This window comes from Echiichthys vipera (genome assembly GCF_963691815.1).
Source record: "Echiichthys vipera genome assembly, chromosome: 19".
Classification (NCBI taxonomy): Eukaryota; Metazoa; Chordata; class Actinopteri; order Perciformes; family Trachinidae; genus Echiichthys; species Echiichthys vipera.
Window position 1 is genome coordinate 22,831,172 of NC_139844.1, and position 16,284 is coordinate 22,847,455.

The 16,284-nt window shown below is 43.3% G+C and overlaps 1 protein-coding gene across 4 annotated transcripts in view; it reads left to right on the plus strand.

Annotated features, from left to right (window-relative positions):
- klhl29 (kelch like family member 29) overlaps positions 1-16,284 on the plus strand; it is a 230,841-nt gene that overhangs the window by 192,002 nt on the left and 22,555 nt on the right. For all 4 annotated transcript variants that reach the window (XM_083934650.1, XM_083934649.1, XM_083934652.1 and 1 more), the window contains exon 12: positions 595-775. In XM_083934650.1, the coding sequence (XP_083790776.1) occupies positions 595-775 (181 nt within the window). The remainder of the gene's footprint in view (positions 1-594; positions 776-16,284) is intronic.

The window sequence follows — 16,284 nt, forward strand, 5'->3', positions numbered from 1 at the left end:
GGTCAAGTAACATGACTCTTGGTTTGTTACACAGAACCATCTGAGAAGCCGTCATTGGAAACTGTTTGGGGGAAAAAAGGGCAGGCACTTTCAAAACCTACCTGGCAGGTGATTGGATGAACCGTCCGTCTATTAAACTCTCACCAAATTTAATCAGGAGAAGAGAGAAAACGTCTTTTCCACAGAGAAAAGCCTTTAATGCAGTTCTTTTCTTTCAATGAAGAGAAACTCTCCTGTTCTGATAAAACTGATGCTATTGCTACATTTAAGCTAACCTCTTTAGGAGCCGCCATTGGTGTTTTGAACGAGTGGTCGCCCCTTGTGTTGCCGTTGTGCAACCGATGTAAAGTGCATTCTTAAAACTGCTCAAAAAATGTATTTAGATCATTTGATTGGATCCTGTTTTGTTTTTTTTACACAAGGATATACAGTCGTCCTGTCTTTTGAGTCTAATGTGACATGACTCCTACTGTGTGTTTGAGTGGAGGGGGAATGAGGGACTGAGTGCAGGACTTAAAGTAGATCCTACAGGGAATAAATTAAATTAATAACCCTCAATGCCCACTTTAATAACCCTTAACCTTAATTTTTCAGGGGGCACAGAGACTGGAGTGATGGTGGCCGATGTATGGTGCTACATGTCCCTGCTGGACAACTGGAATCTGGTGTCCCGGATGACTGTGGCCCGCTGCAGACACAACAGCCTGGTGTATGACGGCAAACTCTACACAATCGGAGGATTGGGTGTATCAGGGAACCTGGACCACGTGGAGAGGTAAGAGTCACGTAAAATTAACAGCAGCTGATCTCAGAAAGATACAAGAGAGAGTATGTGTGGACGACTCTCCAAAAAAAAAAGTGGAAGCTGAGCCATCCGCTTTTAGCAAATAAATATTCACACTGCGCGGCGAAACATGGCAGATGGTGTGGCATGCAGTAGTGCGGTGCAGCATATTGCAAAAGTGGTTGGACAGGTTTGTTAGCATTTTCTGTGGAGCAAAAGGTGCAGAGGAATGTATCCGAGCCGGAGCATATTAAATGGTCACAGCTGTGAGTGTTGTTGTGGAGCAACAGAGCACCTCTTACTTGTGTTTGAGTGGTGCATGAGTGAGAGGATTCGCTTTCAGAGAGCAGACTGGTGTACTGTCTGATTCCATCCACTTCAGCTTCGACACTTCAGCTTCGACACATCAGCCACACTTCATGTGGAGGTCGTCCACTGTGGCTTAGTCATCTGGGTCCTTTCGTCTTAAAAACAGATAGGTAGTGTCCTCATAGAGTATGTGAATTCCTAGTTGCATCAAATATGAATAGGGGTTGTCCAGATGTAAAAAATTTGATTCGTATCGCTTCAATTTTGGGACACAACTCCACATTTCTTATTTTTTCCCTGTAACCTGGGCTCAGCTGAGCGAGGGGTCTACCTCCCCTGCACGGCAGAGTGAGATTAACCAAAGCAATCAAAAGAACATTACTGAGTATATTAGAGCAGACCGCTGCCGCTCATTACCTAGCTGCTCAATTGATCTCCAAAGCTGTTCGCAATGCACAACAGTCCTCCAAATGAAACAGCCTAATTTGATATTTCCCCGTAATGCTGCCATACAGTGTCGTTATGACAGGAGCTAGATGGAATATTTGCCCCTTAATGGAAACGCATTTGATTCCTCTGTCTCTGAGCTGCTTAATTTGAGTGCTGCTGCTGCATCTAGGGCATTTGGAGCTCCAAAGAAATCAGCGTTTCACCGTGTGATGTGTTTGTATGTGTTTCTCTCTCTGTTTGTGCCCTTGTGTGCATTTTTGTGCAATCATGAAGCTTCTTGGAGGCCCTTAGCAACTGGACTCAATTATCAGCACTGTAAAACTTTAACCTACTTTGCCTCTCTCAAAGAACTGCCAGAGGCCTCTCTTGCTTGGTATTTCTGCCCTAGCACTACACTCTGGAAGGTTGCAACGGTTCGGGGAAAAAAATAACCCACTCTGCGAACAAAATACTTGAACTCTTAATGGTACGGAAGAAAAAGCACGGTGGTCGGGCTGCAGCAAAAATAACACAAGGTCAGGGTCATATTCACCAGCCTTATTTAAAAGCTAACAGGTCGCTCAAGCTGTTTTGGTGAATTGTCGGAGCAGTCAAAAAACTTGTTTCTAAGCAATCTAGGCTTTTATTGAGTCGTTTTGCAGGAACAGCTGTACAGTCAGAAGGTCAAAACCATGTCAAATGGTGTGAAGCATACATACATGAACATTGATGTTTTAAGAGCAGAAACGGATGTATGGAAGAATGCATGCATGATATTATTATAGCTGATGTGCTATATTGAGAAGAGTTTTGTGGTTTTTTATTATGATAATGATTACAAATACATTATTTACTAATTCAGGTTTCCGTTTAAAATGTGTTATGTGGACGGTCTACCTTTTTTCTGACAAAATGTGGCGACCTGCTGTGAATGCTTCTGCTATCAACATTGTGAACACTGCAGCCTACCTTTATGGATGCCAGAACATGAAACACAATTTAATGCAAAGAGGCTGACGGCTGTTACTGGAATAACAAGCACTGTGAAACACACAGAGAATCACCCCATGATTAATACAAACATGTTCAGATGTTATGATTAATACAAACATAGGCCCGTAAGTAGCTAAGGCATTCAGATATCAGTCGCTATGCCTCCAAGTACATCTTTTCTTTGTGGAGTCTGTGAAGCACAACTAATGTGATGCATCATTTACAATAAAAGTTTTCCACTTCAAACATGTATTTGAAAACACACTATTCATCAGGGCCGCAAAGCCACTGTTCCACAAGCATAAATACCAATAATCGTGCACATTTTAAACCTTTGAGCAATGGCGCTTAGAAAAAGAAAACTTATTTTAAAGACTAAGCGTCACAATAGCTGTTCAACAATTGCACATCACTCCTGAAGTGTTATCTATCCCTGTAGAAATGTAAACAGGGAGGGAAATTAGGTGGCAACAAAGACAGCAAAATTGCTCTTCTTTGTCATTGACTCAAAGAAATCTCACTGACAACTGAATAATCCAACGTACCAACAACAGAGTCAACTAAATCCTCTATCCAGATCTATCCTCAGGAGAGTTAAGGCTGAGGGTTGGACAACTTCATTAAACTTAAACTTAATTGAAGTGAGACTGTGTAGTCTAACTTCTAAAACAAGCAGTGCTTTAAGGTGAAAAAAATGAGTGCCAGTACTCCCCTATTCACCTGTTGGCATGTGAAACGGGCGGCTGATATCGGAAAATCATTAAGTACTACATTCTGAATTTCTATAGTGAATAAAAGACAACGAAAGATAATGCTGATTTTCACAATATTAATCTATTCAAATATTCACAATGGTACTCAGAGCTCTGGATTCTGTTTTCACTTATCGCTCCTCATCGCTTATTTAGTTTGTACTTATTTTAAATCAATCTGCTGCTAAACTGCACAGTGCGTATGGTTGTATATTTTATATACCTACATTTCACCACAATGTCTGTTGCACTCTGTCACATTAGTTATTGTTTGATTTATTTGATGTTAGCTTATTGTCACTCTGATCATTTCCCTCGGGATAAATAAAGCTTCTTGAATCTTGAATCTTGAAAACACTGTAGTAAGTAAGTAAGTAAGTAAGTAAGTAAGTGAGCACTGCATTCAAAATATCACTTAAGTAAAAGTAAAAAACATTTAGCATTAAATTGTACTTAAAATACAATCTAAGCATCATTACATAATTGATAGATTCATTTAAATATCTGTGTAGCTCAATCTAAAACAATATATGATATATATATTATATATTTTTCTAATTATAATTAAAAAATGTTTTATTGAGAATCAGAATCTGTAAAGTACCTGATAAATAAATAAATGTCATGGAGTAAAAATTACAATATATCCTCTGACATGTAGTGGAGTAGAAGTATAAAGTAGGAATTCACTCATGTAAAGTACATCTACACTGTACTCGGGTACAGCATTTGAGTAAATGTACTTTGTTGCTCTCCACCACTGAATATCCATAATAATAAAAAGGCAACAGTGGATTTCAACAGAACTGTCAGGTTGTTCAAAAGTACCGTACTTGATCCTTTGACAGTCTGACCATTTATCTTTAACGAGGTTATTGTTAACGTCACAGTTGGTGGCATTAGCAACAGGCATTGCCATAGCAACAGGTTGTTTGCTAATCTTAGCTTGTTGCTGCTGACCTGCACCGGCTCAGTAGTATTTGACTGTCATTGACTGAGAGTTCAGTCATCATCAGACTTTGTTTGGGTTTTCCCTTCTCTTTGTGCCTTTTAGCGGTCAGGCCAACAGTACTGTCAGGTCTTTAATCTCCTGCTCTTTCCTGTTTACCAACATTGCTGTGGATCATGAATTAATGTGACATTCCACTTCCATGACAACAAACCAGTTGGAGTCACGTAATCGGCTACCGGCAAGAGCAAAGGCATGCGTCACATAGGGCGCCCTGGGTACTGTAGTTTAAGTGCCATGAATCGCTGAAAGACAGATTTGGAGAGGAAAGGAAAGGGTTCTGGGAGCTTGTGAGAAGTCCGAGAAAAGACACAGTACACATTAGTATGTCGAGAAAAGTCCCTGTACGCCAGGGGGGTAAATCTAGAACTGCAGGTACTGTGTACTGGTGCGTACCGGCTCATTTAAAGCACTGGAAAGAAGAAATAACTCAAACGCACCCTTAGTCAGTCCGAGGGTTTTGCTACTGCTTTACTTGGTGGAGAAGCTCATGGTAGCTAATGTTAGCTAATGTTAGCAAACTAAAGATCCTGTTGTGTAACTCTTGTGTAATTTCTGAGTAAACGAGCTAACTGTTAGTTACACAGTAAACATTTACCATGTGCCGTGTTTAGCAAAAGTTACATAGCCTTGTTTTAAAGTTGGGGTTAATTGTAATTCAGAGAGAAAAACAGACTTTAGCCAATTACAGTTAATTTCATAAATGTAGATGCACTTGCACTTCCCCTCTGACAGAAAGATAGATGCTAGATCTTAACCACGGAATTCCAGTTCCACTTTTGCTAGTTATACGGCACATACAGTATTCTGTGCACAAAGTAAGGCGCCAGGGGGTTGCATTTAGTCTCTTTATTATTTATGGGTGTGTTTCTTAACGTAAATGGAATCCTTCAGAGTATCATCGGCCAGTGCACACTGCTGTTTAAACAGCGGGTTTGGGAAATTAGAGAAGCAAGCGTTTTTTTCTGCTAAAGAAATCTGCGCTGTTTCGCAGTCCTCTGACCATCAACAACTCCATATTCCTCTGCTTATGAGCGAATACACCTATAACCTGTTTAACTGGGGAGGGGGAGAAGGAAGAGGAGGACAAAAACAAGGATGACCCACGAGCTTGCAAAGAAAACAGGAGGGTAATTCTCATAGGGTTGCAGCTATTTTACATCACAGGGATCACTATGAATGACTACTCGTACAGGTTACTGTATGAAGCACACGCATATGCCTGTACTCCTGTGGTGGGAGGCTTCGGCAGAGATGGAGAGCTACTGGAGAAGGGCTATATTTTCAAATTCTGGCATTGGTTTTGTCTTTTCCAGAAAGCTGCCTACCCCTGCGTAGACTTGCAGTACATCCAGTTTTCGAGTAGGCTATCTGACATTGATGAGGCTTGTACAATCATTTGGGAAACAGAATTCAAATTTAATCCACTGAATATCTGATGACTGATGAACTAAACAGTAATATATTCTACGATTTTATATTTCAACAATGTGAAACAGCAGAGGGGAGATTTTTGCACCTCAATATGAATGTTTGTGCTACAGAGGGAGAGTGAACCGCTTAAAGCTTAAGGTGGGTTTTTGACACTGAAGGTTTGTCAACAACAGGCACCTGGTGCTGGTCTGTCAAATCAGCTCAAACGACAGGTGCTATAAATCACACAACCTCAACAGCTTGGGGAAGTGCCTGACAGATTAAGGATGGCAGTTTATTTCATAAAACTCATAAACAGGGGTTTATTTAATTGCCCAAATTAGTTTCTTTGTAACAAGACGAGCACAAAAACGCAATTATCGGTCTGAAAATGAAACCCAGCTTGATAACTATTCCCCGTTAAAACACTCAAACTGAGATTTGAATCCTCGTGATTACCTACACAGATCAAAACCACAGATTTTCTCTCCATACGAACAGCAATCTGACTCAATAAAAGCTTGGCATTGCTCCCGCTCCTACGCACAAGCACCAGAAGTTTGCTTCTGCATGCATTAAAAGTGCTTTTTTGACCTTCAAATTTCATATTTTAACTGAAGAGGATCATAAAGGTTCCCACTGCATAAATATCATAGCTGGAAGATAAGGGAAAAAACACAGTTGAAGATCAGGTCATTTTGGATGGCGTTTGTTCACATCTACTTTGATAAATGAGCCTCATTAAGTGCTGATCCTTTATTATGTAGCTAACCACCAGATTTGGCTGGTGTGGCTCTGCTGTGAGACACAGTTGGCTCAACTGCAGCTCAGTATTGTTGGTCCAAAACTCTAAAGATAGTAGAGACTCCCACAGAGAGGCAGCCAGTCCACAGCAGGACTAAACCCTGGCCAGTGCAGATAAGGGAACTATTACTCAAGCCTTTTTTTGACACCTCTGCACAACAAGGAAGAACTGCACAGGTTTGAAGTGCAGTTGTAATATCGAGAGCTAATAACATTTCAAAGTCATTAGTCGGCGTATGTGAACGGCTGCCTTGTTTGATCTGCGGATGTTTGGTGGGGACGGCATGTGAAGGCTGGGGAATGGCATGAAACGGTGCGACAGCCAGAGTCGATTTGCCTCGCTTATAGAGTGATTGATGCAGAGATTGTTTACAACGGCCGTCCTTTTCTCCTTGTCTGCATTTCTGTGCACACTTGTGTATTCCCAGTGTTTCTTGAATTTACGTTCATATAGATTCGCACTTGTGTATATTTGTGTGTCCGTCCGTGTCCGTCTGCATTCAGGCCAAGGTCTCTCACCTTCCACCTCTGGCTCTTGGCACCCTGATACCTCATTTGCAGTCCTTCCCGCCACCCGCGCTCCCCATCTCTCCATCCATCTCACTGATGGTTTCACGCTCCTAACCGTGAAATTCACCCACATTCACAATTATGTCTTCAATCAGAGCCATCTCAAAGCTGGTAGGATGCAGCCTTTCTTTGGGAACAGCAGGGGGTCCACATCAACACTCAAAGGACTGAGCTGGCTTATTCCTGTCTCCACTCTCTCAACTAATCACTGACAGATTTTTAGGGATGGGAGCAGTCATGTTCGGGAGGCTTTTAACTTGCAATCAGGTACCCTGGGCCTGCATGCTCCTCAGCATGTAGATCCTTTGGCAAACCAATATGATTGCAGATATTGAATAATTCATGGGTGTCTAATGATGTGTCAATCACCAGTGGTTTTGTTTTATTTATTGCGCACTATGCACAGGTTTGTGCGTCCTCCCAAGCTCTATTGCAAGTTAATATTGCATGAAGACTGTTAGCAACATGACACTGAGTACAGCAACTAGCCATCCTCATCAGGGATGTTGTGCAGCTTGGCTAACAAGTCTGGAGGAGAGAAGAGCAATTTGCAAAGATGATGTTTTGTTGCAGCTTTTCAAACTAAAATCACCCTTTAACCTGTAGTACATAATACAGATGTGCCTCTGAAATCTGTTTAAGAAAGCGCCATGTGTTCTTTTTCAGGTTCATTAACTGACACATTTGTTGTTGTTATATAAATGTCCCCGCACTTTACCACTGTGTATGTTCATCCAGGTGTCGGCATACTGCATTATCTAGTGCTGTCAGAACAGTGTTTTTTTTTCCCATCTCTTTGAAGGTTATTGAGCTTGTCTCAAGTGGCCTCAGTCTGACTTAACCATTGCCTTCGTTTTACTCTAAACACAACCGTCTTCCATCTAAATCTTGAGTTTAACTGTTTCCTGTAAGGGGCAATCTACTTTTGACCAGCATTATGGGCTGTGTCACGAATGCTGGCTTAGTCTGACGCGGGAGGCACGTCGTAATGCCCCGAAGACGTTGCAGAGGACCATTGAATGGCTCCTGTTGTGAAGTGAACAGTAGTAAATCTCATTAAGTCAAGCATGACCGAGAACATACAGCGAGATGAAGATTTCAGTGTGAGGTTTCATCATGCTTCACGCTGCCCTCAGTGGAAGTCTTCTGTGGGCGTCGCTGTGAACCGACGAGTCCTTAAGCACTTGATGTCCGCGGGCGGTGTTGCACGCTGGGTCTGCCAGTCACCAATAGAGAGCCCCCCCTCTCCTTTTGGATGCCAGGGGTGAGAGAGGCCCCACCTCAAACTACTAGAAGGAAGAAGCTACATCTGCTCTTTGAGTTGTGGCGAGAGGCAGGGTTTGCCTCCTGGCTGCCCGTATGAGCGCGCTCTGACGGGGATCTGCTCCTTTGTCTGCGGGCAAAAAAGGAGCTGTCATGCTGCCAGAGAGAGGACACCACGCACAGTCCGGTCCGTTCAGACTCACTCAGCTCACACATGTTGCCTTCCACCTTAGATCTTACCTTTTTTTCCACACTGCATGCATACAGGCAGCTTTTTCACACATACAAAACAATGGTCCGTCTTGAGTCCATTTCAGCTCCCTGCCCAACAGCACTCTCTTTTGGAGACGGCAGGGAAAAATAATAAGCAGGGCGATGATGCTAATAACAACAGAGCGCCCCGCCGCTCTACAGCCCCAGGTGGTTGGGACCCTGCAGCGAAAAGAGGGAGGGAGAGAGAAGATATGCGAACCAAGGAGAGTTTAGCAGCTCAGAGCCGACAGGAGAAGATGAGAGGAGAGTGTAGACGCTGCAGCCCCCAGGTGGGCCTGTGAGCTCTGTACAATCAGTCACACTGGAACCAATGGGCCCATGTGAAAACGCCCTCACTCTTCTATCCCAGCCCCTCTACAGCAACAATGAACCGATGAGCTGTTGTGCATGCCTTTCTATGTCTATGTGTGTGTGACTGTGTGGATCTTTTTCCACATACTAGGTCAGACAGTGCCTAGGGCTAGTTCTGGAGGGGGGAGGAGGCAACCAACTCCACTAGCCCCACAGCATGGCACTGTGGTCGGGGACAACGGCTCCCAGAGCCCCCCTGCCGAGGCGGTTCCCCCCTACCGAGCTAATCCCCTGCTCCTCAGGATTAACCAACTTCACAGCACTGGCTCCTACTGCGCTGTCAAGGCACTGGCTCAGCCTCCAACCCTAGCCCAGCCACCACCATCCCTCCCCCGCATGCACACTCACACTCACATACACCCTCATTACCCCTCCATGGTACCCCGCTCCCTTCTGAAATGTCCGTGTTGATTTTCACTTCTCACATCTCTGTCTCTGCAGCTCCCTCCGACCTGCTCATGCGTTTCCTTTGCATGTTATAATTAATTACAAATCCTGGTTGCTTTACGTCACAGCTACTGTAACCATGGACATGTATGACTATATGTCTAACCGTGCTGCTTTCAGCTGCTGAGCTTTAGGAATGTGAGGGGATGTTTCCCGCCGCATCCATTCCATCGCAGTGAACATCAGGGCGGCATTCCTTTAATGTCAAAGTGACATGGCAGCTATTATGTTTTGCAGTTTACTTTTTAATTAATGTCCAACACAACCGCTAACTGATAATTACTCAAATAATTAATACATTTTTGTGTTTTGTTTTGCGTTTCCTTTTTTGAAATTTTATAACCTAAACATTCAATTCAAAAAGCCGACAGTGCGCCTTCCAATCCGGTGCGCCTTATATATGGACCAATATTGAGCCACAACAGGTCTCGCAACTACCGTGAGCAGCCGCCGACTCTATTTTCCCCGTAGAAGAAGTAACGCGCGGTGCATGTTGAGATATACGACTGCGTGAAGCGTGCCGTTTCATTTCCATTTGTGTGTTTGTGTAAAGAGCCCAAAATGGCTCCTATTAAGAGACACGCTTACGACGCAGAGTTTCAACTCAAGGCCATTAGTCACACAGTAGAACACGGGAATAGAGCAGCAGCCAGAGAGTTGAACATGAACCAATCAATGGTGCGGAAGTGGAGGAAGCAACAAGATCACCTCCCCTGACTGTTTTGTTGACGTTCCCTTTAGCGCAGCTCCATCTCATGGATGCAGAACGTAACCCCAGCCTCGACTGTAGCGTCTGTTCTATGCGTCTTATAATGTGGTGCGCCTTATATATGAAAAAAGTTTCAAAATAAGACATTCATTGAAGGTGCGCCTTATAATGTGGTGCGCCTTATAGTGCGGAAAATACGGGAGTTGAAAAGTATCTAATAACTCTAATAATAATATTCTGCAGATAAATAGTTAACTGTGGCCCAAAATATTTTACAGCAACGTTGACAGAGAATAATTCAGATTTGATATTCACTAGGATTAGCATTTTCCAGATACCACTTTCAAAAGCATGTTGCACAGTGCTAAGACAAGGTTTTTAGATCAGCAGGTTTTAGGATCAGTGAGAATTTTAGAACTCGAGGGTCTTTCAAGCTACTGTTCTACCACCCACCGTACAACAGCCGTTTGAACGTGCTCGACAAAAAGTGTACATGTTTTTTAATGGAGGAGCTAAAAACAAACACTGGTACAGTCCTTTGAGCCACTCTGGTCTCTTTGACTGGGCAGTCGTTAGTTAGGTTGTCAAAAAGATTGAAATTCTGAACCTTTTTCAAAACCACGCGTTTATAACGTTACAATTAGAAATGCACCGGTCCGATACCCGGATCCGATATCGGCTCCGATATTGACTAACTAGCTGGATCGGATATCGGATGAATGAAGCTGATCCAGCATTCCGATCCAGTCATTTATTTTATTATTAATATCATACACAGCAAGTTAATTAAGCCATTGTTTGTAAGTTTTAAGACAGCTGCTATATTTTATATTACATTTTAAAATATCTGTTTGCAGTGCACTTTACATGGAAGTGTTATTTATTTATTTTTGCTGCTAATGTACACTTTGTTATTTGTTAATTAATAATATGAAGTACATTTATCTGTGTTAATTTGTAACCTTTTTTTTAACTCGGCTAAATGTTTATGTCAAGCCTGATGCCTTCACTCACATGGACAGGTATACGGTTCATTCAACAGTAGGATAGGATCGGTGTAAGGGATCGGCCGATAACGCTCAGCCCAGGTATCGTATCGGATTGGATCGGAAAAAACTGAGTGCATCTCTAGTTACAATCTCTATTTATCATACATTTGATAGTATTGAAATTACCGAAGCTATTGAAAAACCCAATCTACGATCAGATCCTTAAGCCATGGCTGCACAGATAAAACCGCCACCATCGGCATCATCTGAGTAATTAATTAATTTGAAAGTTATTCTACCAGTGTACGTCTGTGATTAAGACTTAATTTAAAAGCAAGTCTCACACACTACACAGGCTTCATGAACGTGTGCTTACTGTGTATGCAGGTTGTACACAGAGAGAAGACTGTTGTGTACTCTATATGCACAGTCATTCCCCAGCTCCATGGAGGAGCTACTGTATCTCGGTGATTTTGAGCCTCCAGGGCTGAGAGAGAGTGGGCCGATCATCACATCTCTGTCATATTTCTCTATCTCTCCCTCTCTCTCTCCCTCTCTCTCTCTCCTTGCATCCCTCTATCCTCCCCCCTGCTTTCCTCTTTTAACCACAATCTCCAACCTCTCCAGTTCCCTCTGTCCCATTGCTCTTCACAGCTCTGATTAGGTGGGCTGGAGATGATGGGTGTATTTGGGGCCTGCGAGGCCAGTGATGTTGAATCTGTCTGACATGCTCCAGCAAAGACAGTGTCTCCTCTTCATTGTCTTCTAATGGGACACTGAGGTCTCAGGGAAACATGGAGGTAGATGATGCAAAGGGCGTGTGTGTGTGCGCGTGTGTCTGTGCGTGTGTGTGTGCGCGTGTGTGTGACAGTTGAAACATTGGCGAGCAGCGGCAGGTGTGCTCGGGGATGGTATTAGGGAAAGCCAGGGAGAGGCTGCAGGTAATGAGTAGTACGAGCTATATGTGCTTCCGCCTCGTTGATAAATGATGGGCTGGCACTTCGGACAATTTCCAGCCTTTACCAACAGTCAAGTCATTTTTCTCTCGCCTTCTTTCCGTGCCTTTTTCTATCCTCTTTCTCTCTCCTCCACCTCCCATCCCTCTCTGTCAAAAACACACAGGTGCACACACATAAAGAAAGTTATGTTCTCTCTTGAGTCGGGCTGCCACCCAGTCGTTCAGGCAGCCAGTCAGGTTGCTGTGGTGTGTTGCTGGCTAATTATCAGTAGTTAGAATGTGACAGATGCTGCAGAGATGGTTGGCAGTCAGTTCGCTTTTCCCCCACAGGAGGAAGCAACAACTGACCTTTAGAAAGCATAGCCCTATCACAATATCCAGACACCGTACCCTGCCGGCACCCAGAGAGGGATCGACACTGGAGGTGGGAGGGTTAGGTGTTATATATAGATTTGTCTCGTATGTGTGTGCGTGTGTGTGTGTGTGCGTGCGTGCGTGCGTGCGTGCGTGCGTGTGTGTGTGTGTGTGTGTGTGTGTGTGCGTGCGTGTGTGTGCGCGCCAGTAAGCGTTTTCATTTATTTTAAATAGCAAAAATGGGAATCACCAATCAATTGCCTCATTCGGGGGAGCCAAGATGAACCCCTCATGCTGAAAAAACTCTTTCTTTCTAATCTTTTATTTCTTGATGAAATTGCTCATAGCTCAAACCCTTTTTTAAAAATTCATTGTCAAATACTTTATTTAAACTCTTTTAAAATCAAGCCTTCCTTTTAAAGTCACTTAAACTAAAGAGATACCTGTGCTTAACTTGGGAAATTCCTTTTTATTTCACTTTATAATGCTACTCCACTACATCTCAAAGGGAATAATTGTACTTTATGCTCCACTACATTTGTCTGATAGCTGTAGTTACGAGTTACTTTGCTAATAATTGCCCAATCCCGTCCAGTGAAAATCATGTACCTACAAATGTGGTAACCTTGAATGCTTCTGTTAAACCGAAGGATGAAGGATTTTTCTGAGGAGCAGCAGCAGTTAAACTTACCTTAAACATCTACGGCGGTCAAATTCAACATTTATTCAGCAGTAATATTTATCCAAAAATTAGATCAAGTAAGGTTTTAAATGGAGGACTTACTTGTAGTGGAGTATTTTTACAGCACTTTTTAGTCATTAAAGGATCTGAATACTTATTCTACCACTGCATACAGTGCATACATACAGTACATACACCTCACTGTCTGCAGGAAACTTCATAAACTGTTCCCTTTACCGTCACCGCTTACATTCTACCCAGTGTTCACTTGAACCAATTTTCTTTTTGCAAGAGTTTGTATCTTCCTGACGACACGGACACACAAATCCACAGCCAAGCAATCGAAACTCAAGCTTCCGGCTGCAGTCATTATCTCACCAGCAATTTGCGTGTCAATTTTAAGTTTAAAACAAAAAGTTCCCCCTTCCCGTCCCACCACCACTACCCCACACCCCACACCCCGCAGAGCTGCCCTGCATGACTGCTATCAACACAGGGGCTTACTTTGTTAATGAAGTGGGGTCTCACTCTTCCATCTCCTGTCTAGTTTTGAAGAGCGCCGAGCAGTAATTGGTGTACGACCTACACCACCGGCAGCACTCATGTCCCCTGTCCTACGTGACATTCCCATCCAATTAAATCTGCGTCTACACACACATACACACACACATGCACACAAAGAAACCAAAAGAGCACACTAACTATTTCACTATCACGTTCTCTTCCTGATTGTCTTTCAAGGTGCCTTTTTAAGTTTATACAAGTGTTTTGCAGCATATCTGCACTTTATCTAAATACATAATATGTGTGTGTGGGCGCACGGATTGCATGCTCTCACTCTCTCTTTCGGAGCAGACTTCTGCTCCGAGAGAGTTCATTCGCAGGGATTACGGGTAAATCTGTGTGGCCGGTGCGGATTGCTCTCTGTCTCACAAGGATTAGCTGAAGGTGACACTGAGGTGACAGGTCCGTTTCCATCTGTGTATGAATGCCCGTCTGCCGTGGTCTGGTGTGGGTATTTATGCATGGTGTGTATACGTATGCCTGTGTTATTAGCCTGACATGAGCTGCAATCCATCAGCGTTAATGAGTTGCGTGTGTGTGTGTCTTTTGGCTGACCTTGGCTTCAGTGTGTATGACAAACACACTCCAAGGCCGTCCATACAGAGAGCCAGACTCCACCAGGCGCCCAGATGTCATCCTACACATTCTATCAGATGTCTGTACCATGAGCAAATAACAAGCAAAACGGAGACTAGCTTTGTCAAATGTCTACTTCTAAGAACTAAATTAAATCGTGTTGCACAACATAAAACTAGTTCTTCCGCAGGTATTAAATGGGAACAAACAAACTAGACAAAACTACCATTCATTTGGTGCACACACATAAAGAAAGTAATGTTCTCTCTCGTATTACCATTCATTTGGTAATATATGACTGCTGTTTAATAATGACGTTAACTGAGTAGAATAACATCATCTAACTTTGCCTAATATAGTACAAGCGTTCAAATGAAGAGTGACTGCTGTTTCCCCCAGAGGAAACCACCATAGGATGCAAATACCCAAACATTTACATTTCTGAGCAGCGCTGAGCCCTTCCTCCGCAAGGTAGGACTCAGTAGATTTCACCGTCAGACATTGATTAGCAACCCGGCGAGAGAGAACACAGGTACAAGCAGCTGTCGCACGCAGAGAGAATCAACACGGGGAACAGAGGTGCATACAAACGAGTTCAAATTAGTTGTCACAAAGCTGCCGTTTTTGTTTTCATCTCAGACAATTTGCGCGCCGCTGTCGTTTGTGAAATAGTGCTTTAGCAAGGTGTGTGCGCGTGCGCGTGCGTGCGTGCGTGCGTGTGCGTGTGCGTGCGTGTGCGTGTGTGTGTGTGTGTGTGTGTGTGCGCGTGTGCGTGTGTGTGTGTGTGTCAAATTGCTTATTAGAACTCTTAATAACTAATAACTCTGAGATCATAAAAGTATCTCCAGTACTTCTCCATTAACGCTGATAACCTATAATGTGCCCGTTGTTATCTGCTGTAGGGTTTTATGCACCAAACATTACGAACAGGGCCATATTTAGAAGCAGGCATGTCTCTTGGCAACCGCGTATCCTTACATTGCATTACGTATGTCCTTAAGTAATAAAAAAGGGTCCAAACCCAGAAGGCCTCAGACATCTGAGAGGTGATTCCAGCGCAGCTACAATGGAGTTTGAGTACAAACAAGGTTTTGGTTTCAGTCCTTTAGAAAAACAGATATTCAATCAAAGAAATTATGTGGAGAAAATACAGAGATTGAAAACAGTTGTTTGCTATGTCAGTCTGAGAAACAGAGGGACGTTAGTGGTTTGAAGACACGTTCACGTGCGAGTGGAGCTGCCCAACAGACGGCAGGGTGACAGTGGAGGTGTGGGCACAGGCCTCACAGCTTCTGTGATGTGCTCTGACACACAGATGACAGCTGACACAACACACGCAGACTTTCACTCCGTCCTCACCCACACTCACTCCTCCCTTCTCTCCATAATGGATGTTCTTTCATTCCCTTCCTTCTTTATGCGCTTCACTCTATTGCCAGACTTGACGGACCTTTAAATTAATGCAAAACGTATTATCACCACTCTCCTTTGCTGGTTTTCTCCCCCCTTCTTTACTCCTTTTCCCTCTGTCAGCCTTGTCCACGCAGTGATCTTGCCCAGGTGTGAGTAAAGCATTTTGGATGAGTCACTAGCAAATATGCAAAGAAGCAGGAAGTTTAACAGTTGAATGGTTTCAAATGAACATCCACAGTCACTATCAGCAGCTTACTTTTGTCAAAAACAGCCGTCTGCACCGTACAAATGTGCCGCTAAATTTGCTTTCAAAGGAAAGTTCAGCAGACAATTTCAGCTGCATTTTTCTTCTTACCCAAACTATATAGAGAGGTTTATGTTATGCTGTCGACCTCTCCCCCCATCTAGCTGCTAATGAACACTCTTGGCACACGTGAAAAATGTTAATGTAAGCAAATGATGCCTGTATTTGTGTGCAAATTGTTTTGAATGCCCTCCAGACTGTAGCTGATTTACACACTAGCCCTGTTTTCCTCAAGCCAAATCACAACCTCGCAATTTATTACATCTGACAGGAAACAGAGGGGCTATGATGCACTCGCACACTGTATACATTCAATCACTCTCTTCTCGTGCCTCTTC